Source organism: Paroedura picta, chromosome 1 (genome assembly GCF_049243985.1).
Source record: "Paroedura picta isolate Pp20150507F chromosome 1, Ppicta_v3.0, whole genome shotgun sequence".
Taxonomy (NCBI): Eukaryota; Metazoa; Chordata; class Lepidosauria; order Squamata; family Gekkonidae; genus Paroedura; species Paroedura picta.
The window spans coordinates 178,350,464-178,377,944 of NC_135369.1; the positions used below are offsets into that span (position 1 = coordinate 178,350,464).

Consider the following 27,481-nt stretch of genomic DNA (forward strand, 5'->3'; position numbering starts at 1 on the left):
ACCTCGGAAGGATGGAAGGCTGAGTCAACCTTGAGCCGGCTGCTGGGATTGAACTCCCAGCCTCATGGGCAGAGCTTTCAGACTGCATGTCTGCTGCCTTACCACTCTGCACCACAAGAGGCTCTCATACCTTACATACCGGCAGGTAAATCTCCATCGAGTCTTCTTTTATGCTTTTGTCTTCTTTTTTGGACCCTCTTCTGAAATCCTCCACCATCTTCCACACAAACGTAAGCAGGCTGTCGTTGTAGGAGTTTTTAGCAATCTGTAGGTTTTTGAACACTAGACTGCTGAAGTTGTTGGTGTAGAGGTCGGTCAGAACTTCATTTGTGAGAAACTTCCGTAGGTTCAAGCCGTTTTCCAGAAAGAGGCGAACAAATTTTGGCCTGTCCTTCACCAGGGCAGTAAACATGACATCCTGAAGGTCGGCAGACTGGCACGAAATAAGAAACAGTGCAACTGTTTATCCAATCTGGAAAACACAAGACTTTCTGCACTGGGCAGGCTATTCAGTTCCTTGGCTGCCGCCCAAAATGTATCTCATTTTTATGCTGGCCTATTAGCATCTCATCCTGACCAGCGTGGCCCAGGGTAGCCTGATCTTGTCAGAAGCTAAGCAGGGTTGGCCCTGGTTAATACTTGGATGGGAGACCATAATGGAAGTCCAGGGTTGCTATTGTGGAGGCAGGAAATGACCGAGCATTTCTGTTTGTCTCTTGCCTTCACCTCATGGGGTAGCCATAACTCAGCTATGACTGGATGGAACTTACCACCATCATCAGAATCTCAATCGGTGTAGTGATTAGGAGCGTGGACCTAATCTGGAGAGCCAGGTTTGATTCCCTGCTCTTCCACATGCAGCCAGCTGGGTGACCTTGGGCTCACCACAGCGCTGATAAAGCTGTTCTGACCGAGCAGGAATATCTGGGCTCTCTAAGCCTCACATCCCTCACAGGGTGTCTGTTGTGGGGAGAGGAAAGGGAAGGCGAATATAAGCCACTTTGAGCCTCCTTTGGGTAGAGAAAAGTGGCATATAAGAACCAACTCTTCTTCTTCAGTAATATCAGGGCTCTCTCAGCCTCACCTCCCTCACAGGGTGTCTGTTGTGGGGAGAGAAAAGGGAAGGCGAGTGTAAGTCACTTTGAGACTCCTTTGAGTAGAGAAAAGTGGCATATAAGAACCAACTCTTCTTCTTCTTCAGTAATATCAAGGCTCTCTCAGCCTCACCTCCCTCACAGGGTGTCTGTTGTGGGGAGAGGAAAGGGAAGGCGACTGTAAGCCGCTTTGAGACTCCTTCTGGTAGAGAAAAGTGGCATATAAGAACCAACTCTTCTTCAAATTTAAAACTCCAGCTCGAAGGGGTTTATACGGATTAGTGAGTTTTTAAATTAAATTTCTGATTCCAGTTCTATTTCTATACACCATATATCATAAATATTATGATGTACTATGTTAAAATAGTTTATCTTTGGTCTATGACTGCAAATAAATTTAATCTGATTTGAAACCCTAGTGAGAGTTCATCTTCTCTCTCTTTCTCTCATTCTGACACACACTGAGTTTATTGTCATCTGTATTTCAAAAGTCATTTGTTCATTATCATTAATGGTCATTGTGATCGGGGAAATGTATGTGCACAAATGGTGCATTACATGCCGCTAACAGCACCATGCACAGCGCATTGACCGAATCACTGATCAAATACATTGTGTGAGGGGGGACAGCTAGACAATTTAAGGCAGGCTTTCTCAACCAGGGATTTTGTGAAACCCTGGGGTTTCTTGACGGCCCTGGGAGGGTTTCTTGAATGGGTGGGAATTAATTTTTTATATATTTTTAAAAAATGTTAAACGTTTATCGGTGCTATGACCCTATATGGTCATGTCAATCCCCCTCCGAAAATGGCCAATGATGGGCCTGGAGGGGGTGGGAAGGGGAGAGTCCCGTGGTGGGGGTGTACACAGCTATGCTTCCCAACCATATTCTGCATGATTGTGCCACATATGGAGGTTCTCAAAGCCTGAAGAATGTTCCAGGGGTTTCTCAAGGGTAAAAAAGTTGAGAAAGGCTGGGGTGAGGGATTCCTATTTCAGGTGTGAAGGAACTCATACCCCTAGCCTACTATGGCTGCTTCCATTCTGTCACTCCCCTTCTTGGCAAAAATTGCAACTGAAATATCCTGACTGACAATAAGGGCACAGAATTCCCCCTTCAAATCTCCCCTGCATTTACCCACAGAGCCGCTGGGACTTGACTGTTCAACCTTGAGGAGCCTGGCAGTTTTGGCAGTTTGGAAGTGGCATGTCACTATCCAACTTACCTCCCATCGCCGATCATTGGTAAAAATATCTTCACTTGCCAGCTCCAGCTGATTCCATTCCAAAAGCAATTTGAGTTGCCCATTCCAGTTATCTTTGTCCTGCTCATTGGTACTGAAGGCTACAAGTGGAGAAGAAATTCTGGGTAAGACAAGCCTTAAAACAGCTCTCTGGGCTTTTTATGACTTTCATTTCTCTGCCCAATATGCTAAACTACCGATCCTGACTAAATCCAGGAGGAGAATTCAGGGTGGGCCTAGCTGTCATTATTATTATTATCAAGGGGCCTCATTTAAACTTCTAAATGTATTAGATCAGTGGTTCGCAACCGGGGGGTCGGGTTCCCTTTGGGGGTCGAATGACCCTTTCACAGGGGTCGTGGTAGGGCAAGCAGCTTGCCTGGGGGACGCCATCTACACAACAGCCTTGCAGGGTAGATCGAGATAGAGCGTTCATCTGTCTGGAGCAGCAGAAAAGAGCGAGATCGGCATGGTGGGACAAGAGGCAGAACTGAACTGAGAAACCCCAGAAAAAAACCAATTTATATACAATCATGAACAATGGATCTTTTGATTGATTGATTGATTGTATTTATATACCGCCCTCCATCTTCATGCCATTGGTCAGTTTTGGTGTGATTTCTGTGAAAGAACACTTGCATAATTTTATGGTTGGGGGTCACCACAACATGATGAACTGTATTAAAGGGTAACGGCATTAGGAAAGTTGAGAACCACGGTATTAGATTAACTGAGAACTAAGGAAGTATTTAGAAAATCACATTATATTACTTTGATCATACATACATAAACTGAAGGTAGGTGGTCTGACATTTTAATCTATTAAAGCCCCTCTCCTCCCTAAACGCCACCCTCTGCAGGCTCCACCCCCAAAGTCTCCAGGTTTTTCCCAAGCTGGAACTGGCAAGCCTAAGTACAGTGGACTCCAGAACTTGGGAACCTACCTTCTTGACTAAATTTGAAGAGAAAACATACTGTTCCCAATACCAAATGTATTAAAAAGAATTTTTCACTCCTGGTATTGCAGATCTGGCAATTCAGAATCCTGCCTCCCTAATTATGGCAGCTATACCCAAATCCATTGTGTCTTCCTCAAATCCCTCCCCATTACATCAATGAATATTCTATGGTCCCACATTAAAAGATGCCCTGTAAGATTAACAGATGCTACAACCTCTGCATTTACTCTATATCGACAATTTTTGATAAACCCATAATCCCTTAGAAAGGAGAGAAAACACTGAAGGAATTGTAGCCTGTGAATCCCAACCCTTTGAATCAAAGTGTTTTATCTTTTATCTCTCTTAGGACTGATGTGGCACTCTTCTTAAACTACAAATGCCCAAATATCTATGGAGCATTTGAATTTCAGCACCCGTCAAATCTCCCTGAGGAAAATCTATTCCATATTCTTATAAAAGGAGCTAAGGCCATGCTAAGTATCATACAAGGCCCTGCAATTTATAACTCAAGGTGACCTTTAAAAACTTACTAAATCACAACACTTAAATATTGGACAGTCTCCCCTTCACTTTACCCTCTGACCAACATTCCTTCCCAAACCCAGAACAGTCAGACTGGAAGCTCTATATGAAAAATGGTCTCTCTGACTTCCATCAGGCAGCTCTGGGGGAATTTTTGCATGTCCCTTTTGTAGCACATGTGGGTATTTCTCTATGCAGTCCCTAGGGATTATATTTTGTAGTCTCATAAAAGTACTGCCTAGGAGGGGAAGGAGACAGTTGGGGAGAGCCATGCTCTACCAGAGCTTTGCACAGTTAAATTGAGAGATCCAAGCCATCATTAGGAACAAAAATCATTGTACCTTTATAAAGAGCATAAGATATGGCATTGCTCACGATTTCGTCTCCAGCTTCTTCTATTTTGATCACAGTAAGCAGATGTGGATTTTCAAGGACTTCTTTGATCTACACAGGAAAAGTCAAGTTAATCGAGCCTAAGAAACTTCTTAGTCAAGATAACATTTCTCCCCTTGTCTTTAGAGCCTCTTGTGGTGCAGGGTGGTAAGGCAGCCGACATGCTGCCTGAAGCTCTGCCTATGAGGTTGGGAGTTTGATCCCAGCAGCAGGCTCAAGGTTGACTCAGCCTTCCATCCTTCCGAGGTCGGCAAAATGAGTACCCAGCTTGCTGGGGGGTGAAACGGTCATGACTGGGGAAGGGAATGGTAAACCACCCTGTATTGAGTCTGCCAAGAAAACGCTAGAGGGCATCACCCCAAGGGTCAGGCATGACTTGGTACTTGCACAGGTGATATTTTTTAAAGACAATCTCTAGGGCAGGCTTCCTCAACCAGGGTTCTGTGAAACCCTGGGGTTTCTTGATGGCCCTGGAAGAGTTTCCAGAATGGGTGGGAGTTAATTAATTCTTTATATATATTTTAAATTTGTTAAACATCTATTGGGTGATATGTATAATGTCTATGGGTACCCCCACTCCCAAAAGCAGGGGTAGGGGGTGAAAGGACCTCGGGTGGACATGTACACTGCCATGTTTCCCAACTATATTCTGCATGATCGTGGCATTTATCAGGTTTCTCAAAGCCTGAAGAATATTTCAGGGGATTCTCAATGGTAAAAAATAGTTGAGAAAGACTGCTGTAGAGTATCATCCTAAACAAAGTTACTCCTGTCTGAACTCATTGAAATCAGTGGGCTTAGACTGGAGTAACGTCTCATGGGATTGCACTGTTAGAACTCACCTTGCTAACGACCATATTTTTCTTCAAATTGTTGGAGCTCCTGTCGGCCTCTTGTGCCCACTACTATTTGAGTTACTTACCGCTCAAGAGATTTTAAACAACAACAAATTATTTCTGTCATTCTGTGAAACAATTTTCGTATTATGTCATTTTGAGTAAACGGGTCAGTCAACTTGCATTTCCCCCTGTAAAGCTGCTCCACGCATCTCTAGTCAGGGAGCAATATGTGTCTGATGAAATGTTGAAGGCTTTCACAGCTGGGTTTTACAGGCTGTGTGGCCACGGTCTGGTAATTTTAGCTCCTGCTGTTTGTCCAGTAACTATGGCTGGCGACTTCGTAGGTAGGATGCAGCAAGATAGGAATCTCTGTATGCCAGAGCGACAGAATCACGGATCAAAATGATCAGAATCACTGGTCACTTCAACACCAAGAGATACTTAACATGTCCTGTCTCTGAAGATGTCAGCCACAGTTCCTGATGAAATATCAGGGACTAAAAGTACCGGACCACAGCTACACAGCCTGGAAAACCCATCACAACCAATATTTGTTTCTAAAATCAGATGTGTACTATGTCATAATAAGAGCCTCTTGTGGCGCAGAGTGGTAAGGCCTGAAAGCTCTGCCCATGAGGCTGGGAGTTCAATCCCAGCAGCCGTCTCAAGGTTGACTCAGCCTTCCATCCTTCTGAGGTCGGTAAAGTGAGTACCCAGCTTGCTGGGGGGTAAACGGTAATGACTGGGGAAGGCACTGGCAAACCACCCCGTATTGAATCTGCCATGAAAGCACTAGAGGGCGTCACCCCAAGGGTCAGACATGACTCAGTGCTTGCACAGGGGATACCTTTACCTTTACCTTTACTATGTCATAATACCGGTTTATGATAGCCTATCGGGCAAACTGTGTCTCTCCAGATGTCCATGGACTATATTTCCCTATGTATGGCAGGGGCTCATGGGAATTGCAGTCCATAGACTTCTGGAGAGACACAGTTGGGCCTCCCCTGCTATAGCATTACAGGAAAGGGAGAGGAAGGGAAGGCTTTGTTTATAGATGAGGACCAGCCTGTCACCAATCATATGAAATTTGGGGGAGAGCGAAAACACACGCACACCCTGCAGTGGAAAACTCCCACTGTGGGCACACCTTTTCCACTGGCCACTTCCAAGAACAGAACCAAATTAGGGGCAGGAAATAATTGCTGTTGCAGAAGTCAAATGTCAACACTTCTGTGGATGTGAGCCTAATACCTAGAACATGTCCGCAAAGGAACTCGCTGTTCAGAAGCCTTTTAAAATCCATACTAATGAAAAGAGAACTGTAAGCATGAAACGCAACGGAACATCACGACCAACAACAAGGAGCGTTTCTAATAAGATTGCCGCCCCGTGAGATGATTAGATTCACCAGGTAATGGATTTGAAGCCAAACATTCAGATGAAGCACAGGAGCATTAATTCCAAAGGCCATTTGCCCCTCCTAAATGACGCTCTCAAGGGGGCCAAGTGCCAGTCTAAAAGCAGAACATCATGTTTTTTCCATGCACTCAGATTTTTCCACCTATTTTTAAGGAGAATAAAAATCCTGAGGTTGTTTAAACTCAAGATCCCAGCACAATACAAAAGAGGTGTGTGTATGCCCCCTCCCAGACCCCCTTTATCATGTTTTGTGACAAATGGAGAGCACTGATGTTGCTGTTTCTGTGAACTTAGGCAGATTGTGAGTGGGTGGGCAGAAGGGATTGTGTTGGCGCTTGGCTCTTGTGGCTCTTTTTTGCATGCCAATTGCCACTTGGAGGTTGAGAAATGAATTTCTGGGAGGGGAGCATCATCTGGGCGTGGAATTGGGGTCACTGTGGGTGAATCATAGAGTTGGTACCTCCAGGGTCATCTAGTCCAACCCCCTAGGCAATGTAGGAACTCACAACTACATGCCCTCCCATGGTGGCCCCAATTTCATGCCCAAGTGATCCCTCCACCAAAAATGCCCCAAATCCAACCTGGCCTGGGGGAAATTCACCTACCATCCCACAGCGGCAAGTAGCAATTCCCTGGCTATGCAAGGAAGGGCCACAAGAGACAAATACTGGCACATCCCTTCCTGCTTACCCACTCACAATCTGCCTTTGTTCACAAAATCAGTATTTCTCTCAGGTGACTCTCCATCGGTGAGCAGCTGTAGCCTGTTGTCTCAAAGTGTCAGACTCGACAATTTCACCCAGAGCAACAGATTTTCCTTGGAGGAAATGCCTACTTGTTAAAGAGTCATTAAAGTGGCATTACAAAAACGAATAACCCAGGGAGTCAAAGATATAGATCCCCAATTACTGGGTTCTTCTGTTCTCCCTCGTACTGCGAAATCCCCCCTATTATACAAAACCTTGCCAACACATCGCTATATTTTGGATGTAAACTCATTAAAAAGAGCGTATCGGTTAGCCCATTTAAATATTTTTCCACCAAATTCAACCCAGAAATATTTATCCGTGAAATTCAAAGTCCCAGACATGCTAACTTAGCGATCCCCAACCTGTGGGCCGTGGCCCACATGTGGTCCTTCGACTAATTGGAGGTGGGCCCCGAAGGATGCCTTCTCCCCCCCCCCGGCCCTTTACTTCATCCCCCCCCCCCAGCCCTTTGCAACACACTTCGGGTGTCATTGTCTCCCATCACTCCCAGATGGGACTATCTCGTTGCAGAGAAACAAGCTCAGGGTTCCCATTGATTTGTCATTGTCATGAGTTAAAATTTCCATGAAAATAAAATGTTCCTTATGTTCATTGTTGTGGCGTGTCTGTATCTTATTTTGAAGGGATGTTTAAACATTACCATAGCGATCAGAGAGCATTAGGGCAGTGGTTGAGAGTAGAGGAGTAAACTACCCCCCCCCACCAGGCCTCAGTAAAAGGCGTTGAGTGGTCCCCGGAGTTGAGTGGTTCCCGGTGATAAAAAGGTTGGGGACCACTGTGCTAACTCATATACTATTAGAATGCCCAAATTTGCTCATTACCAACCCTCGATAGCAGACTATCTGATGAAATTAAGTATTTGTTGTGAAGACAAGAAACATCGGATAAAGATTATTAAGCAAGACAGATCCTTCATCTGTTATGACAGTTGCCTCAATCCTGTCAGCCATTCTAAGAGACAACCTTTTGGCAATGAGTAACTGCATAAACAAGTTAATGTCAATGTTTTCGTTTTGTCAATTCTTGTGCCAATAAAGTTATTCTGATTCAAGTCATGGATCCTTTTTCAGAAAAGGTAAACTGTTGGGTGCTAAAAATGCCCACTGCTGACCAATCGCAGATCAGATCTTTTCTGAAATATATGGATTGTAGTTTAGGCCTGCCAATTTTTGGGATTAACACCACCTAGGTGAAAGGGAAAAGGTGAAACCCCTTTTCTGAAGGAGAACCACAGAAGGACGAAGTTAGACTAGTTGCCAAAGGGTATGCTCAGAAATACGGAGAAGACTGCAATGAGATCTTTGCACCTGTCGTAAAATGTACCACAATAAGGATGCTCCTGAGTATTGCAGCAGCAAGAAAAATTGACGTAAACCATTTAGGGTGGAAACAGGCTTCTTGGGGCTTAGAAAGGACAGCCTTGCTCACTCACCCATCTGATCCAGCTCTCAGTCTCCTCTTCCATGAGCCGAGAAAGCGTGCGGGGCAGGTACCTGAGCAATTTCTCTTTCACAGACGAGGAGGTCATCATGGGGCCTTCTGCCTCCACTAAGCTGGCAATGACGTCTGCAATTTGGCCAGAGCCTTCCACTACCACGCAGGGAATTTTACTCTTGACTGCCGTGTTAATAGCCTATGGAAGAAACCACTGTTGTGAAGAAATGGATTGTCAAAGAGCCCATTGTTTAGAATCCTTTGCTCATAGGGCTTGGTCCCCAGGCCCCAGATACAGCAACCTACATTCTTTTGTGAGAGTTAGGCATATCGGAACCCTGTTCCTGACGTGGGGTCAGGAGAAGCTTCATTGATTGTCCCCACACTAGCAATATCACCTGGATTTGCATTTTTAATGATCCGCCTTTTCTGTCCGTTTCTGCATTAAAACCTGCCCTTCCAGGCATGGACCTGAATGGTCTTCACCCAAGTTAAGGAATTCCTGGTTTCAGCCATTTCATTTTTAAAGGAAGAAATTAGTTCAGGTCTGGCCAATGGAGAAATGCTTGTATTATGTTTTTCCCTGCAGCCTCCATTTTGAGTCATATGACCGCCCCTTTCCTTTTTAAAAAAAAGGGGTTATTGCATTACAATGCCATTTCTAACTATAAAAAAGAAGCAGTCTTGCTTGTTTTTAAAAAAAATCACATTCAGTATACTTGATGGGGAAGAGGGGAAGTGATCGAGGGCATGGAATGGTGGAATTAAAGGGGAACTCTTCTTCTTCTTCTTCTTCTTCTTCTTCTTCTTCTTCTTCTTCTTCTTCTTCTTCTTCTGATGTTCTATGGCCTAGTGCAATAAAGTTTGACATACTGTTTTTTTCTACATGAATGAGAAACATTCACCGTGTCCCTAAAGCGTTTAGGGTGCAGAGAGAGCTTTGGGAAAAGCAGACTTACTTTTAGAGTTTCTTTTCCGCCTCCTTGAACAAAGCACACAATTGGGATTTTTCCACCATAGTTAGAATCTGAAATAAAAACACACAACACAGATATGTATGATCCAAAGCATCATCTATTTTTTTAAAGCATTTCTTCATTTTATCCTGTACCAGTCAGAAAGCTCAGTGGTATTTTTTGACCGGACCTTTGTAGTATTGCCTTCTGAATGTGTGTATTAATTAAAAGGCTTCTCGCTTTCCCCCTGTTTATAATCTCTGTGTCTAATCAATACTCGCTTACTCAGCAACAAACACTTTGACCCATCTGATTTGACTCTTAGGGATTCCTCAGATAACTGTCCCCTATGTATTGGGCCAGCCCCCTGTGTTCTGATGCCAGCTCCTAACAAAGGTATTTTAATCATCATCATCTTTATTCTTATTTCCCACCCATCCTGCTCAGGGTGGGTTACAATATGTTAAAGCAATCCAATCTAAAAAAAAAAACCCAGTATAGATATTACTAAGTATTCATGACATTGTAATTTACATGCAGTGTCTTTTAACTAAAACTTGGGAAATTCTGGCTGTTTCGTGGGGAAGAAGTTGACCTTCCTTCTTTTTTTGGCAGGGAGGCCAGCTCTTCTTGATGTTATATCTAATGTTTCCTCTGATGTTTTTTTTCTGGCCTGGTGGAACAGCTTTGGCTTACAAACCCTGAGGACCTGATTAAGGTCCCACAGGGCCCTGATCTCCTTCAGCAGAGCATTCCCCCAAAAGTCCCTGGCCCTGGTCGAGGCCTCTCTCATCTCTTTTGGGCCAGGAACCTAAGCGTGTTTTGGTCAGATGACCTCAATGCTCTTTTGACTTTAGGGGATGCCTTGATAACATTTTATTGACATGCACTGTTACAGGGACTATCCTTTGTGTTTCAGCCTCCAGCCTCTATAGACTTCGGAGGATGGCAGTGAAGAAGAAGAAGACAAAGACAAATTAGTGTTCACACCCCGCTTTTCACTGCCCAAAGGAGTCTCAAGGTGGCTTACAATCGCCTTTCCTTCCTCTCCCCACAACAGGCACCTTGTAGTGGAGGGACTGACGGAGCCCTGACAGGACAGCTCTGTGAAAACAGCTCTTAACTGGACTGTGGCAAGCCCAAGGTCATCGAGATAGCTTCATGTGAAGGAGCAGGAAATCAAACCCAGCTTGCCTGATTTGAAGCCACTGCTCTTAACTGTGGCTCTTCAGATGTCCACGGACTACAATTTCCATGAGCTCCTTCCCGCACGTTGTTGTTGCTAAGGCTCACACACAAAATGCTAGGCAGCGTGCTGCATGTTCTATTTCTTCTCTTATGCATTTGAATAAGCATTTCATAGTGTTTCCTGAACACCCAACAAGGATCAGAAAAATTCGAAGAAAACTCCAAATCCAACGTAAAACCGACCTGGGATAATGCGTTCCGAAATGTATTTTTCGAGTTGGGTTCGCAGCTTGGCCTCTATGGATGGGTACCCATGAGTGCCATTGTCCACCAGAATGAGATGTGTATGATTGTTATCCAAACAATATAAAGGGTCCCTCTTGAGGTCATCCATGATGTAGTGTGCTGAATAATATGCCTAGAGATGACAACAATATTTTTAACAATACCAAAATAGCTGACTTCCCACTACTAAAGGCCATTTGCAATTTTATGGCTGTCCCGCCAAGCTTTTTTTCCTCCTTTGAAGCATATTCAAAAGTCTGAATTTCTTTTATTGGTTTTGTTACTCTTAGTTTCACTCTGGAACTAGATGAGACACTTGGAGATCCATGACCAGGCAGCATGTCTGGATAGCATGACCACCTGCCAATTTTGCTTGCAACCCATGGCGACGGAGGCAATGAAATGTACAAACTGTTAGCCCCTGTCCAAATAGTTTAAACACATCAGCCTGAAAAAAAAAATCATGCGCTCTTGCAAATGACTTTACTGTTTCAGTTGCTTCCCCCACTTCTTACCTGCTGCTTCCAGCTGCCTGTCTGCTGTTTGCCACATTTTTAACAACAAATCAACAACAAACCTATAACAAAGGGATTTCCGAGAGAGGGCTTTCCCTGTAGTTCAAACCCTATTGTATTGTTCATCAGATGCTATGCAATCCCGTCTGGAGTCTCAGCCAAGAAAGGCAGACTATAAATAACCACACAACAACAATGATATCTTGGCTGCCTCACTTGGTGAGGATTAATGTCTGGATCGAGTCACCCACGCGCATTCTTGTGCTACCTGATGGTAGCTCTGGAGCATGCATCAGCACGGCAACCACTGCTGACTGTGTGAGATCAGAGATAGGCCGAGTAAATGAAAGATCAAAATGCACAGGTGCAAAGCCTGTGTGTGAACTGTGAGTGACTCTGTACTCAACAGGTTGGTCACTCTGTGCAAGAGTGAGGGACATAGGTCTCTTCTCCAGTGACTGACAAGATTTAATCCAGAACAATGTTTGAGTCCACTGGCACCTTTAAGACCAACAAAATATCTGGATAGCATGACACTCCACAACAGGCCGATTTTGCTTGCAACCCATGGCAATGAAGGGAATGAAATGTACCACCGATTAGCCTCTGTCCAAACAATTTAAACACATCAGCTGGCGAAAAATCATGCGATCTCACAAGTGACTTTGCTGTTTCAGTTCCTTCCTTGGCTGATTCTGCACTTACTTTGTTTTTTCCATTGTCGATCCTGCTGAATTCAGATAGATTTGAACCCGGGTCTTCTTCCTTCCTACCCCACCCCCTGAATTGAAACAGAAAGCATTCTGCACTTGATTGGGGAAGCTCAGAGGGGGGAGGTGAGCAATGGTTGTGAAATTACTTGTTTATTTTTCTTTTCCTGAACGAGTGAGGGGGGGGGAGTCAGGTGAAGTCCTGCTGGCATTAAAGAGTGCTTTATTAGCCAAAGCAAGCCGGGGGAGGAGCCAAATGCAGCCAAGGCTGCTTGCTTCTTTCTTTTCATGAGCGGGGGAGCCAGCAGCAGTAGCCTTATAGAGAACAAGGCAAATCTCTGCTGAGAGAAGTGTGGGCTTCTGGAGCATTGTCACTTTAAAACAGGGCAAAAATAAGTCTTGGGAGGGAAGCCTTGCAACCAGAACCAGGAAGTCTTTGAACTGACGACTGTTTTGCTATGTCAGTGTTGCAGGAAGTTAATCCAGCAAAACACAGAAGATCTACACTATACTGGGATTTTTAAAAGCCAGGTCTTAATATATAGCGACTTATATCTGGTCCTGGATATCATGGGGGAAAGGTAGGGTAACTGCAGATCAATCATGCATGTTGCAGAGGGAAAATTTAAAGCGCCCCAAATCAAAATGGAAATCGAATACAGTGCAGAGGGTAGGGGTTTATTTGGGTTGGGAGAGGATAAAAAGCAAAGTGCAGACTTGACCCTAGTCTCCCGGCTGCTGCTTCCAGCTGCCAGCCTGCTGTTCACCACATTTTTAGCAACAAAACAGCAACAACTTTATAATGAAGTGCTGTCCTAGAGAGGGCTTTCCCTGTAGCTCAAACATTATATTGTCCATGCACACACAAGCATATGCCTTGAATGAATCTTTGTTGATCTCAAAGGTGCTGCTGGACTCATACTTTCTTTTGCCGCTTCAGACCAACATGGCTACCCACCTGACTCTACGATTTAACCCGTTGATTGCTTGAGCACAAAAACTACAACAAGGTGCAAGGTAAGTGTAAGGGGTGCGGCATCCCATGCGATTTCCCCAACCCCAAATCTCCTTGGTGTTTTTATGTGTACATTGAGGAAAAAAAACATACAAGCAAAACAGCAGCTCTGAGAATCATCTGAGTTTGAAAATATGGCTTGGGGGAAGGCTTTAATCCTCCTGCCTCCATGTTTCAGCCTCAGTCTGAATTGGTATGAGGACCAGCTGCTATGTACCACTAACAACTACAAGGGGGAGCCAATCATAGATTGGCCCGGACTTTCCCTTAACCTCGGGGTGTCTTGTTCACATGGTTAAACGTCGGCCTAATATATTGTGCCTTCTTATCCTTTCCAAATCCACTGCCAGCTTATAATTTCCTGTATTTATCTTTAAGGATGAGCTCACTTCTGTGTTTCCAGAATCCCGCATAGTACTAAATGCACTTGATCGCTTTACAAATGACACATTAATGATAATACGCTTCTGATCCTTTCATTAACATTAAATGATACCAGGAAAAAAAATCTAAGCTTCGAGGAGAGGAAGCCAGCGTCGTGCGAGGAAGAGCGATACCTGGAAGCCCTTGGTTCAGATGGCAGTGCAGTCATCAACTCATGTCAGGGAAGCAAATCAAGCCCTCATTTGTAACCGGAGAAGTTACCCAACTCCGGGATGTTCATCCAGATCAGTACCTCAGCATCGCAGTTTCTGATCAGACTCTCCCGATTGGAAATCATTCCCCAGGAAGCGATCCCGATGGCGACGACATTCTCCTCTGAATTCCTACTGATGGTGTTATCTCTTACGACTTCCCCAATATACTTCATCAGCCCGTAATGAGTCCCACCAGTGAATATCCAGGCCCCTGCAGATTACAAGCAACAGCAAGGGTCAGTCGGAACTTGCCTACGCTGCAGATAAAGTTTAAAGGTAAAGGTAAAGGTATCCCCTGTGCAAGCACTGGGTCATGTCTGACCCTTGGGGTGACGCCCTCTAGCGTTTTCATGGCAGACTCAATACGGGGTGGTTTGCCAGTGCCTTCCCCAGTCATTACCGTTTACCCCCCAAGCAAGCAAGCAAGCTGGGTACTCATTTTACCGACCTCGGAAGGATGGAAGGCTGAGTCAACCTTGAGCCGGCTGCTGAGACTGAACTCCCAGCCTCATGGGCAGAGCTTTCAGACTGCATGACTGCTGCCTTACCACTCTGCGCCACAAGAGGCTCTAGATAAAGTTTACAAAACAGAAAATCTTTTAATTTATGCTAGTTCCATGTGACAGAATTCGTGTAGTGGAGATGTGGACTGTTGACTGATATTGCTCAGGGAATTCCATGCTGGGGGACTTCCCGGGCAAGTAGGAGGTGTTACAAATCATGATAGCCATTTTTCAAATCCTTGAAGGGCTGTCATATAAGCAGAGTTGTTTTCTGCTCAAATGCGCAACAGAAATATGGTATTGAATATAAAATGAAAGCACAGTCATTAGTCCATTTTCTTAATGCAAAGGGTCACTGTCCAACGGCTTGTTTTAATCCTAAAGGAGCCACATAGACTATAATGCCGTTCTGGCAGAAGTCCTGACAAATAAAGAAAGCAAAGAAAGAATATGCAAGGAGAGACTGCTCTCGTTTTTTATTTCATAAGGTTTATTGTTTGCCTTAGGATAGGTTTCTTGTTCTATTCATGATTTGAGACAGGCAGGGATTATTCTCTAAATGCCATCTAATGTAGCGATCCCCAACCTGTGGGCCGCTGACCACATGTGGTCCTTTGACTAATTGGAGGTGGGCCGTGAAGGACGCCTTCTCCCCCCCCCCGGCCCTTTACTTCATCCCCCCCCCCCCGGCCCTTTACAACACACTTCGGGTGTCCTTGTCTCCCATCACTCCCAGATGGGACTATCTCATTGCAGAGAAACAAGCTCAGGGTTCCCATTGATTGGTCATTGTCATGAGTTAAAATTTCCATGAAAATAAAATGTTCCTTATGTTCATTGTTGTGGCGTGTCTGTATCTTATTTTGAGGGGATGTTTAAACATTACCATAGCGATCCGAGAGTGTTAGGGCAGTGGTTGAGAGTAGAGGAGTAAACTACCCCCCCCACCGGGCCTCAGTAAAAGGCGTTGAGTGGTCCCCGGTGATAAAAAGGTTGGGGACCACTGATCTAATGTATTCTTTTTCAGTGATATTATAAGAATTGCATCTGGTTACACAATATTTGGTGCCAAAGTAGCCCCTCAGATGTTAAAATAATGCCCTCCCTGAAGCAGTCTATTCCACTAGCATGTGCTACAGGCCCTGTGGTTAGGGAGCCTCCACACTGTGATTGCTAGAGGGTCTTCATACTTAGGTAGCTTGTGGACTGCAAGGATGAAAAAAAGAAGCTGTTAATTGCTTCCCAAGTTTCAGCTGTCCCTGATAAGGGTGCTCCATGCTACAGCACAAATAGCAGCAGCACCTGTACTCTGCTTAGGCCCTGTAATCCTTAAGCTGGCTCTGGTGCTAAGGGCTGTGAAAATCCTTAAACTGGGGTTCCCCACCCCCCACCCCATTGCTCTTGGGCAATTAGTTTTCCTGAAAATGCTGTCTGACTACACAGAAATGGGCATTGTCACAAGGGAGCTCACACCAACTCATTAAAAATATAATGTTTAGTTTTGTCCTTACTTTTCAATTGCAAAGCGATCCCCATGGTTATGTGTGCAAAGTGCGCGCAAGGTTTTCTTTCCTCCTCTCCCCACGTTATGATTTTGCCTGCGCCAAAGCAAAGATGATGGTTTACCTTTCGACTGGGCAATGTAGATCAGCCGGCTGACAATCTTGCGCATTCGTGGCTTTAAAGCAAAGTTTTTGGCTCCCCCTGTGACAGAGATTATGAGGTTGGGCGTTTTCAGGTGCCACTGCTGGGTCATGAGGTCATAGAGAGTTTCAGAGTCTGTATCACACGACAGGCGGATGTACTTGAGAAAGAGAGAAATATATATTTTACAAGAGGCAAAACGTGCCACTTAGTCTCATTTTGAGAGCCAGTTTGATGTCGTGGTTAGGAGTGCGGACTTCTAATCTGGCATGCCGGGTTCGATTCTGCGCTCCCCCACATGCAGCCAGCTGGGTGACCTTGGGCTCGCCATGGCACTGATAAAACTGTTCTGACCGAGCAGTGATATCAGGGCTCTCTCAGCCTCACCCACCTCACAGTCTGTTTTGGGGAGAGGAATGGGAAGGCGACTGTAAGCCGCTTTGAGACTCCTTCGGGTAGGGAAAAGCGGCATATAAGAACCAACTCTTCTTCTTCTTCTTCTTTGCCAAGGCCTTCATACTCATGCATCCCACTGTATTCAGCCATTTTTAGTTCAAAGGCTAATTTAGACGAGATGCTGAATAGATAAAAGAAGTGCTCATGCTGAAGTATGTGAGGTTCATGACCTGATAGAAGGGCCCCCAGGTATGTAGAGACACCCACAGGGGATCTCCATCTGACTCTTCTTTACATGCCCTCCAAGGTTTGAGAAGACTGGATTTATATGATCCATGTTACTCACCCCCCCCCCCCAGAAGGCAACCCCAGGAAAACCCTGAAACATTAAAACAATCTAACCAGAGAATAAAAATCAAATAAAAGCACTGTTCTCATTTGATGCAGCTCTGGCCTGTATTTTCTGGGCTGCTAAAGCAGACACAGAGGAATCAACATTTGAGAGGAGAAAGAACTGTTTCTCAGAGTCACAAGAAGCATTTAGGCCAGGGGTAGTCAAACTGCGGCCCTCCAGATGTCCATGGACCACAATTCCCAGGAGTCCTGATTTAGGCTCTCTTTGTAGGCAATTTCAAAAGGAAGCAGGGTATTTTTTCTTTCTCTCTCTGAACTTTAGAGAGAGGGAAGGGTGATGTTAATCACTTGCTTAAAGGTAAAGGTATCCCCTGTGCAAGCACCGAGTCATGTCTGACCCTTGGGGTGACGCCCTCCAGCGTTTTCATGGCAGACTCAATACGGGGTGGTTTGCCAGTGCCTTCCCCAGTCATTACCGTTTACCCCCCAGCAAGCTGGGTACTCATTTTACCGACCTCGGAAGGATGGAAGGCTGAGTCGACCTTGAGCCGGCTGCTGGGATTGAACTCCCCGCCTCATGGGCAGAGCTTTCAGACAGCATGTCAGCTGCTTTAACACTCTGCGTTACAAGAGGCTCATTGTGGGGAGGTGTACCCTGCACTAAATTTTCCCCAGGGTGCTCACATGTTGGGCTGAAGTGGCAGCTGGAAGTCCTGGTCCTCCTAGCAGGTAGACCTGTGCATCAAACAGTTGGTGGTGATGATTACCCAAAGAGACCCTTTTGCAGTTCCCCTGGAGTTGGCAACCAGCTACAAGAGGGTGCGGACAAGGCAAAAGAGGGCTTTCAAAGCAAAAGCAGGTCTGTTCCATCACACTCACTCAAAACGTTGGAAGAAATATGGTTCTGGGCTCTATATAGAGGACAAGGTAACTTATAATGTGGCAAGTCCTCTGCAGCTGAAAATCCATAGATGTGAAGCCAGTGGCATTTGGGAGTAGCATCCAGCTAGCAAAGCTATTGGTGTGATTTGAAACTAAATTGATATAAAGGCTGTTATGAGATTATGAGAGGAGATATTTACCAGGTCAGAGGTTCTAACATGGTCTCTTTTAATGATTTTGCACCATGGGGAGGATTTAGAAATTGACTGCCTGTCTGTTGCAGCAACACATTTAAACATCCAGTATGCCACTTCGAATCCTATATTCCTTTTGTGTAATGATCTCAGACCTCCGTGTTACAAGAGGTTCTTAAACTCACCTTTCCTCTCTTGCCCAGGTTCTCAAATTCAATGTCTCCAAAGGCATCCGTTGGGAGTTCTTTGGTGTTTTTCTTGTGATTCCACTTCTCTTGGTTGTTAATCTGAGTGCCTTCTATATGCTGAGATTTTGAGTAGCCACATTTACACAGGTTGTCGCTAGCAGGATGGCGAAAGGAGACGTCACAGTTAACCATCACATCATTCTACTTTTGAGTTCAGAAGCACCTTTAAAAACGACAAACTTTTATTCTAGGCATGAGTGTCCTTGTGCACACACCCTTCCTCAGATACAATGTCCATGAAAGCTCATGCTTTGAATAAAATGTTGTTGGTCTTGAAGGCGCTACCAAGGCGCTTGAAGACCAACACAGCTACCCGCTGCATCTATCATTCTACCTGTTTGTTTGTTTTTCAAGATCCCATCATCTGAGCAGTTTCCCAATCTTAACTGCCTTAAGGCAAGTGTCAACCCCTTCCAAAATGCCCAGGTCTTTATTCCAGTCTTTGCAAGCTATGGATATTAGGCAATTTTTTATAAGCACAAGACCAGCAGAAGGAATTATTTACTAGGAGTTTAATTATTTAACCAAGTGGTGAGATAGAACAAAGAGTTGGAAACCATGTAGGACTTCAACTAAACAGCTCAAGGAACAGATGCAATGAGTGTTCAGAGTCAAGGCAATCACTAGGAAAGCTGTTTGCCTACTCTGCTAGGTGGAAAAGGCACATTTTTATTTCATTTATTACATTTTTTATACCACCCTCCCTTGCAACTCAGGGCAGTTCACAGCATAGGTCAGTGGACACGCTCCAGTATAATATGAGTTGCAATACGCTTCAAAATTTAAACTCAGTAGACTGCATCAACATGACTGAACATTTACACCGTTAACCATTTAACATATAATCATGACTTAACAGACTGGCCGGACTGGAGATTGCCTTGTGATATATCCCAAAATATCTTTTGCTTGGCAACTGCCATGAACTCCATCGAGGCTACTGCAATGTACTCTGTATGAGCCTGTGTCTTGAAATGCATGCAAAGTTATGGCCAGCCCAGAATTTGTTAAGAGCACCTGGCTTCACCTAGGAAAATCTAAAATGGTATCTGGATAGTGATTAGCAGAGATTCTCTTTTTTGTAAAAAATTATTATTCATGTTTCTATGGAGCTGTAGCATGTGGCTTCGTAGACTATTTCCCGCAATGGGTTTGGGATGGATGGATGGATGGATGGATGGATAGAGAGAGAGAGAGAGAGAGAGAGAGAGAGAGAGAGATGGAGTATCATAGAATCATAGAATTTAAAAAGTTGGAAGAGGTCTGAAGATCATCCAGTCCAATTCTCCTCATCATGTAGGATAGAAAGGTGGTATAAAAATATAATTAAATAAATAAATAAACGATAAAGTATTTTTGACAAATGTGCCCATCTTTCCAGACACCTATAGCTTATTCCACATGAACAGTGTAATTCTATGCTTCAGTTACATTTACTCAAGAATTGTAAGAGTCTATGATAGACAGATACATTTATTTGTATATAGCCATAGGCCTTTACAAAATATGAAATACAAATTTATAAAGAGTAGAATAGAATAAAAGGCACTGTATCAAAATATAAAATTTTAAGACCAAAGAACTGAACCAGCATACTTGACTAACAGAATGCAGGAGTATTAAGCGCCTGCCTTAGCAGTTGTAACGTTGGCCCTTATTTTCCTTGCAGCCAAAGCAAATACAGCAGTTTTATATGTTACTTTATCAACCTGGTCAGATAAAAGATAGATTGTCTTTTCAGCAACAGAGGGGAGGCTAGAGCCCCGTAAGATCTCACTGAGGAATTTGGCCCTGGGTTGAGCATAAAGTAAGCAGTCAAATATGTAGTGGGGTAAATCCTTATAGGAGTCTATAAAGATCTCTGCTCTGTCATATCTTGAAATAGGCTAATGCTGGAGACCTCATTAGCTCACTGTAATTCCAGTGTCCCGCTGTACTACATGGTGGCAAATATCTACCCCGGACTGCCAATGTAGGGCCGTTTGGGGTGGTGTCTTACTATCTTAGCCCAGGGTTCTGTCCCCCCCCCGAATGATGATGCCCAAACAAGCTATTTAACCTCACATGGAAACAGTCCTAGGCTTCTCACAGTCCTGCAGCTGATAATAGCAGAAATTGACAGTCAATATTTGCTTAATATTTGCACAAACAGCACAGTATTATCGTAAGTACTTTGCTTACTTCGATTTGGCATCTTTGGTAAAAAAGACACATTCTCGCTTCTTAAAGTTGTCTTGAATGAAATGCACCAAATCCTTCAGGAGCAAGGGTTGAAAGATTGGGATGAAGTTCTCCAAAAGAATCAAACAAACATATTACATGTTCATTAAGCAGTCATTTCTTTTGAAAACGCACGCATGATTTCCAAGACACGACTTGCAAAGGTAGACCCAGTTTCATTTTCCAGAGCACAAACAGCATAGTATTATCGCAAGAACCCTGGAGAATTTAGTGTAGTGTTGCTGCCCACTCTTAAACATTCAAGCATTCATTCACAGTATGAGAACCTTGGTGGTGTATTAGTTAAGAGTGTTGGTCTAGAACAGGGGTAGTCAAACTGCGGCCCTCCAGATGTCCATGGACTACAATTCCCAGGAGCCCCTGCCAGCGAATGCTGGCAGGAGCTCCTGGGAATTGTAGTCCATGGACATCTGGAGGGCCGCAGTTTGACTACCCCTGGTCTAGAATCTGGCAGATCTAGATTCAAATTTCCACTCAGTGATACAAGTCACTGGGTAACCCTGGGACAATCACCCTCTCAGCCTAACTACCTCGCAGGGTTATTGTGAGGATAAGATGCAGGGGGATGATTTTGTAAGTCAGGTTTTGTTTTTTGGAAGAGGGGAGTAGGGCAAAAATACCCCAAAAATAAATATAGTGTCCTGAAGCTTATAAATTAAGCAGCACCAAAACAGAGAGAAGAAAAGTACACCTGTTTCTTACATCCTGCTTTTCACTACCTGAAGAAGTCACAAAGCAGCTTACAAGCACCATTCCCTTCCACTCACCACCACAAGTGCCCTGTGTGGTAGATGGGACTGAGCGAGCTCTGAGAGAACGACCCTGTGAGAACAGCTCTGATAGAACTGTGATTGACCCAGGGTCACACAGCTAGCTGCCCGTGGAAGAGCAGGAAGGCAAACCCAATTCTCCAGATTAGAGCCCACTGCCCTTTAACCCCTACATCGAGCTGATTCTCATAGAATCAACTTTATGTCCACTTTTGCATACATCACAGTTTCATTGACCATCATTTTTAGGAGCCTGGAGAGATTTTTACCAATATCTATTATTTTATTTTTAAATGTTTGTAGGCAGCCTATCCCCAAAAGGCTCGACATGGCCGGCAACAAATACATTACTTTGCAAAGAATCGATTTCACAGCTCACTTACGCTCTCATTGTATGACAGATCTGTGCTGCGAGAGATACTGGAGTACAGACTTTTTGAACTTTCCAGGGTACCATTTCTTCGGCTTCTCATGGTGCATGTGAAATTAGAAGTCGCCTGCCTGCCCAGGGAGACAAAAAAAAAAAGTTTGATAAGAAAAGGTCTATCTATCCATCTATCCATCTATCCATCTATCCATCTATCCATCTATCCATCTATCCATCTATCCATCTATCCATCTATCCATCTATCCATCTATCCATCCATCCATCCATCCATCCATCCATCCATCTATCTATCTGTCTAACCACCCTCCCCTCAAGCTCAGGACAGTTCACATGGAACGTAAAATAACAATACACCAAACTCATATTTTTTGTCAAATAGAAATACAGCAGTGGTATTAACAACAACAACAACAACGGAAAATAACAATTTAACAGGATAACAATTAAACAGGTCCATGGTTCAGTTCAGGTATATTGATTCCTGGGAGAGAGGTTCAGGGGCCCAGTGGGGGTTGCTGGTTCCGGTCGACCTCAACCAAATGCCTGGTGGAAGAGCTCCCTTTTGCAGCACCTGTAGAACTGTTTTAGTTCCGCTTGGGCCCTGATCTCCTCCAGGAGCTCATTCCACCAGGTAGGGGCCAGGACAGAGAAGGCTCTGGCCCTGGTTGATGTCATGCGTGCTTCTTTTGGGCCAGGGATCACTAGCCACTTGGAGCTGGCAGAGCGCAAAGCTCTTTGAGGGGCGTAGGCAGAAAGGCGATCCTTCAGGTACATGGGGCCCTGACTGCGTATGGCCTTGAAGGTGATTACCAAAGCTTAAGTCTGATCCAGAATTTGACTGCAAGCCAGCACAGTTGTTGAAGAATGGGCCAAATGTGGGACTTCCATGGCGTTGCTGTAAGGACCCTAGCCACTGCATTCTGGACCAGCTGTAGTTTCTGAATCAAGGTTAAGGGCAGGCCTGAGCAGAGCGAGTTGCAGAAGTCCAGTCTACAGGTGACCGTTGCATGGATTACTGCAGGGGTAGTCAAACTGCGGCCCTCCAGATGTCCATGGACTACAATTCCCAGGAGCCCCTGCCAGCATTTGCTGAGCAAATGCAGGCAGGGGCTCCTGGGAATTGTAGTCCATGGACATCTGGAGGGCCGCAGTTTGACTACCCCTGGATTACTGTATCTAGGTGTTCTGGGGCCAAGTAGTGCACTAGTAGTTTGGCTTGGCGAAGGCGGTAGAATGCCAGCCACACTACTCTTGTGACATGACCTTCCATTGAGAGGGAAGCATCCAGGATCATGTCCAGGTTCCTGGCGGAGTGACCCACTGATAGCTGCACTGCCATAGGACCCCCCGCTTTGAAGGATTGAGCTTGGAGCCATTTCATCACTGCTTCCAGGCAGCTGGCTAATGGTTTTAGGGAAGAGTCAGGGCTGTCATCCATCAGGAGGAAGAGCTGGGTGTCATCTGCATATTGATGACATCCTAATCCGAACTTCTGTAGCAGTTGGGCAAGAGGGCACATGAAGATGTTGAATAGGATAGGAGAGAGGACTGCTCCATGTAGGACTCCACAAGTGAGTTGTCGGTGGCTTGATGGTCTCTCTCCTATTGCTGCCTTCTGTCCATGACCCCAGAGGAAGAAGATCAGCCACTGAAGGGCTGTCCCTGTATTCTGGCATCAACAAGGCAGTGAGATAGAAGCTTATGGTCAACTGTGTTATTTCATTAAAACAAGCTTTTCATAACATGTATTTTTTCATATGCCACATATATGTATTATCTAACAATTGTTGTTGTTGTTGTTGTTAGGTGCGAAGTCGTGTCTGACCCATCGCGACCCCATGGACAATGATCCTCCAGGCCTTCCTGTCCTCTACCATTCCCCGGAGTCCATTTAGGTTTGCACCTACTGCTTCAGTCACTCCATCTAGCCACCTCATTCTCTGTCGTCCCCTTCTTCTTTTGCCCTCAATCGCTCCCAGCATTAGGCTCTTCTCCAGGGAGTCCTTCCTTCTCATGAGGTGGCCAAAGTATTTGAGTTTCATCTTCAGGATCTGGCCTTCTAAGGAGCCGTCAGGGCTGATCTCCTCTAGGACTGACCGGTTTGTTCGCCTTGCAGTCCAAGGGCCTCGCAAGAGTCTTCTCCAGCACCAGAGTTCAATAGCTTCAATTCTTTGATGCTCGGTCTTCCTTATGGTCCAACTTTCACAGCCATATATTGCAAATTATCTAACAATACCTAATAGTAATTATAACATTTTTGATGTTGTTAAAAGTGGTAGTCAAATATTTTCTTGGAAATATGAATATGATTTAAAGGAAGTCTATATTATAATTTTAAAAATTGTCACTAGATAGCTTGTACAAGGGAAGGTAGAATGTGTTGCACTAATATCTTAACAGAATTTAAATGATTGTTATTAAGTGATAAAAATTGTGGGTGTAAACAGAGAACATAATAAACAATATCACAAGGCAATTTTTATTATAAGCTGTATTTTTATTTTTAAAAATTAAAATAAAATTCAAAGCATTTTTAAAGCTGAAAATATTGGGGCAAAATATGATTATGTATGATTATATGATTATATATATATATATATATATATATGTATGTATGTATGTATGTATGTATGTATGTATGTATGTATGTATGTATGTATGTATGTATATATATATATATATATATATATATATATATATATATATATATATATATATATATATATATATATATATATATATATATACACTAAGAGCCAAGCACGTAACTTTCAGGAATTCAATGGGCGCTAGATGGGGGGTGGGGGTGGAAGAACTCTGTGGATGGTCTCCCCCTCCCCTCAGGACCTGGAAAGGCTGCAGGCAGCTATTAGGGAACTCACCTGCAAGGGTATAGAATCATAGAACCATAGAGTTGGAAGGGTCCATGCTGGCCATCTAGTCCAACCCCATGCTCAAAGCAGGATTAGACCAAAGCATCCTAAAGCATCCAAGAAAAGTGTGTATCCGACCTTTGCTTGAAGACTGCCAGTCTTCACCACCTCCTTAGGCAGCCTATTCCACTGCTGAACTACTCTGACTGTGAAATTTTTTTTCCTGATATCTAGCCTATATCGTTGTACTTGTAGTTTAAACCCATTACTGCGTATCCTCTCCTCTGCAGCCAACAGAAACAGCATCCTGCCCTCCTCCAAGTGACAACCTTTCAAATAGCTCTCATATGGTAGGGATCTGTAGCCTCCAAGCCTCAGAGGGATTGGAAGGAGGAGGGGTGGTCAGGGGTGGGGGATGGAAGGTGATTGGCTGGCCGTTGGACAGACAGGCAAGCCGGTTGGAGGAGGAGGCACTCTGGGGTGGGACAGCCACCCTGAGTGGCACTTAAGCCATGAGACACGCTCCTCCTCCAAGGCCTTACTAGAAATATATCATGTGGAACTCAGTTGAAAGCCTCAAAATTCCCAATGTGTTCACCAACAGGCTTCGTCAGGGGACTCGGCTGGTCTTGCGGTAATTCTTCAAAAAGAGTTCTGCAGGACTAACAGATTTCCCTGCCAAAGCATGTTGGCCTTATGTTTTATCTCATGTTTTTAAAGTTGACATTCTGTGGTTTTCTTTGCTCACAAAGAGACATTTTTATTTATACTCTGCCCTTCCCTGGTCAACTTAGAGCAACTGACAACAGGCTTAAAAACAATCCTATAAATCAAACACCAAAACATTTTACCATTAAAAACCTCCTCCTTCTCCTCCTCCTCCTGAATTGAACCTTTCTGAGGGTTGGACAGAGTTTGGAGGGGTTTTTAGTGCCAGATGGGTTCTTAGGCAGAGGCCAGCATCTTAGTGATGTTATTTCCTGTTCTCAGTCGTAGTCCTGGTGGAACAGCTCCATCTTGCAGGCCCAGAAGGCCCTGATCTCTTCAGGTAGAGCAGTCCACCAGTACAGGGCCAAGGCTGAAAAAGCCCTGGCCCTGGTCAAGGCCAGTTTTATCTCCTTGGGGCCAGGGACCCTGAGCAGATTTGGGTTGCACACTCTTAACACTCTTGGGGGGAATTTATATTTTATATTTGCAATGCCCTTTAGCAGTTGTTGGCAGCTGAAAATCCAGCAGCAAATGATTGCTAAATTGCATTGAAAGAACATTACCCAACATATATGAAAGCAACCCGAGTGGGCTACAGCAGGAAGTGAGAATGCTACCCCCCCCCCCACTTAGGAGAACTAAATTGCTAACTCTTTGAGACTGCATAAGTAGATAGAAAGGAGGGGGGGACATTACTGGTGATAATGTGTCCCTATTAAACCCAATTAAAGCATCCCTCAAATCCAATAACCAAACATTATATTTAGAATATGCAAGCCGAAAATGAACACAGTGAGGCCGGGCCTAAATAAAATGTTTGTGTACATCCCTCCATGCAGTTGTGTTTGCCTGTTTGCACAGGAGAACGTGTATGTAGCTCCATGTATGCAAAACTACAGATGTGGACATAATGGCAGACAAAATTAGAGATGATGGGATAGAGCAGGGGTAGTCAAACTGCGGCCCTCCAGATGTCCATGGACTACAATTCCCAGGAGCCCCTGCCAGCATTCGCTGGCAGGGGCTCCTGGGAATTGTAGTCCATGGACATCTGGAGGGCCGCAGTTTGACTACCCCTGGGATAGAGGTTAGAAGTTTCCCTGCTTCCTCGCACAGGTATAGATTATCATGGCCCCTTCAGTTTCCCTCCCCCCTTTAAAGAAACAGGCACAAAACTCTGCACGAAATCCCCAGGTGCCCATTTCCCCTGGCACCATAGAAGCATGCCATCAGAGACATCAGCATTTTGGTGCAGTAAATGCGCATCCGTGGAATGACTTCATTCCCTTCAACCGTCCAGTCTCTAGTTTAGAAACGGCTCTTTTACTTTGATGGTCTGATGCATCAAAGAACAAATTTGTTTTTCTCTTTGTCTAGCCGAAAAGACCACAGATCTCTCTCTCTCTCTCTCTCTCTCTCTCTCTCTCTCTCTCTCTGCCTCTCTCTGTGTGCGACTAATTGTACACGCCCCAAAACAACACCTCTGAAGGCTGCAGCTCGAGTCATTCTCTGGCACCTTTATTGCATCGCTTCCCAGCCTCCTCAAAATGACACCACTGGGTGCCATTGTGGCAGAATCGCTCCTCGCGCTTCCGTAGTAACACCATTAGGAGAAATTAACTTACGGTAACTATCTGTCGGCTTGCCCCACCTGACCCTCGTCTGCGGCAGCCCCCCTCTAGCTGAGACTCACGGAAAACATGCCATTGCTCCAGCAGACAGTGGCAGCGTATTTATCATTCCCCAGCAATTCGAGTAACAGCAGCATTAAAAACCCCTCAGGTCTCCGGAGAAAAGCAGGGACAGCACTCAGGTGGGAAATAACCACCAAAGGCAGTGCAGGGGCCAACCACCTCTACTCCTCACTTGCCTGGAAAGCCCCTTGCGGGGAAGGCCAGAAGCCTGCTGTGACTTATTGGCACTTACTTAGAGTGTTGAGACAGACAGAAGTCTGTCTTCTGGGAAGGTTAGGCAAGCTTGGTCTGTTTAGCCTGGAGAGGAGACGACTGAGAGGGGATCTGATCTTCAAGTATTTAAAAGGGTGCCATATGGAGGTTGGGGCAGAGTTGTTCTCGCTTGCCCCAGAGGGACGGACCAGAATCAATGGGATGAAATTAATTCAAAAGAAATTCCATCTAAACATCCGGAATAAGTTCCTGACAGTTAGAGCGGTTTCTCAGTGGAACAGGCTTCCTTGGGAAGTGGTGGGTTCTCCATCTTTGGAGATTTTTAAACAGGCTGGATAGCCATCTGACGGAGAGGCTGATTCTGTGAAGGCTTTAAGGGGGTGGCA

General features: G+C 44.7%; 1 protein-coding gene across 1 annotated transcript in view; it reads right to left on the bottom strand.

Moving 5' to 3' along the window:
• Window positions 1–27,481, bottom strand: part of TRPM8 (transient receptor potential cation channel subfamily M member 8) — a 72,445-nt gene that overhangs the window by 35,495 nt on the left and 9,469 nt on the right. The window contains exons 2-12 of the mRNA XM_077313480.1: window positions 21,603–21,720; window positions 20,390–20,463; window positions 18,146–18,302; window positions 16,117–16,294; window positions 14,026–14,198; window positions 11,068–11,242; window positions 9,640–9,707; window positions 8,679–8,879; window positions 4,164–4,266; window positions 2,321–2,439; window positions 140–433 (exon numbers count right to left, since the gene is read on the bottom strand). Of these exons, the coding sequence (XP_077169595.1) occupies window positions 140–433; window positions 2,321–2,439; window positions 4,164–4,266; window positions 8,679–8,879; window positions 9,640–9,707; window positions 11,068–11,242; window positions 14,026–14,198; window positions 16,117–16,294; window positions 18,146–18,302; window positions 20,390–20,463; window positions 21,603–21,692 (1,632 nt within the window). The 5' untranslated portion in view covers window positions 21,693–21,720. The remainder of the gene's footprint in view (window positions 1–139; window positions 434–2,320; window positions 2,440–4,163; window positions 4,267–8,678; window positions 8,880–9,639; window positions 9,708–11,067; window positions 11,243–14,025; window positions 14,199–16,116; window positions 16,295–18,145; window positions 18,303–20,389; window positions 20,464–21,602; window positions 21,721–27,481) is intronic.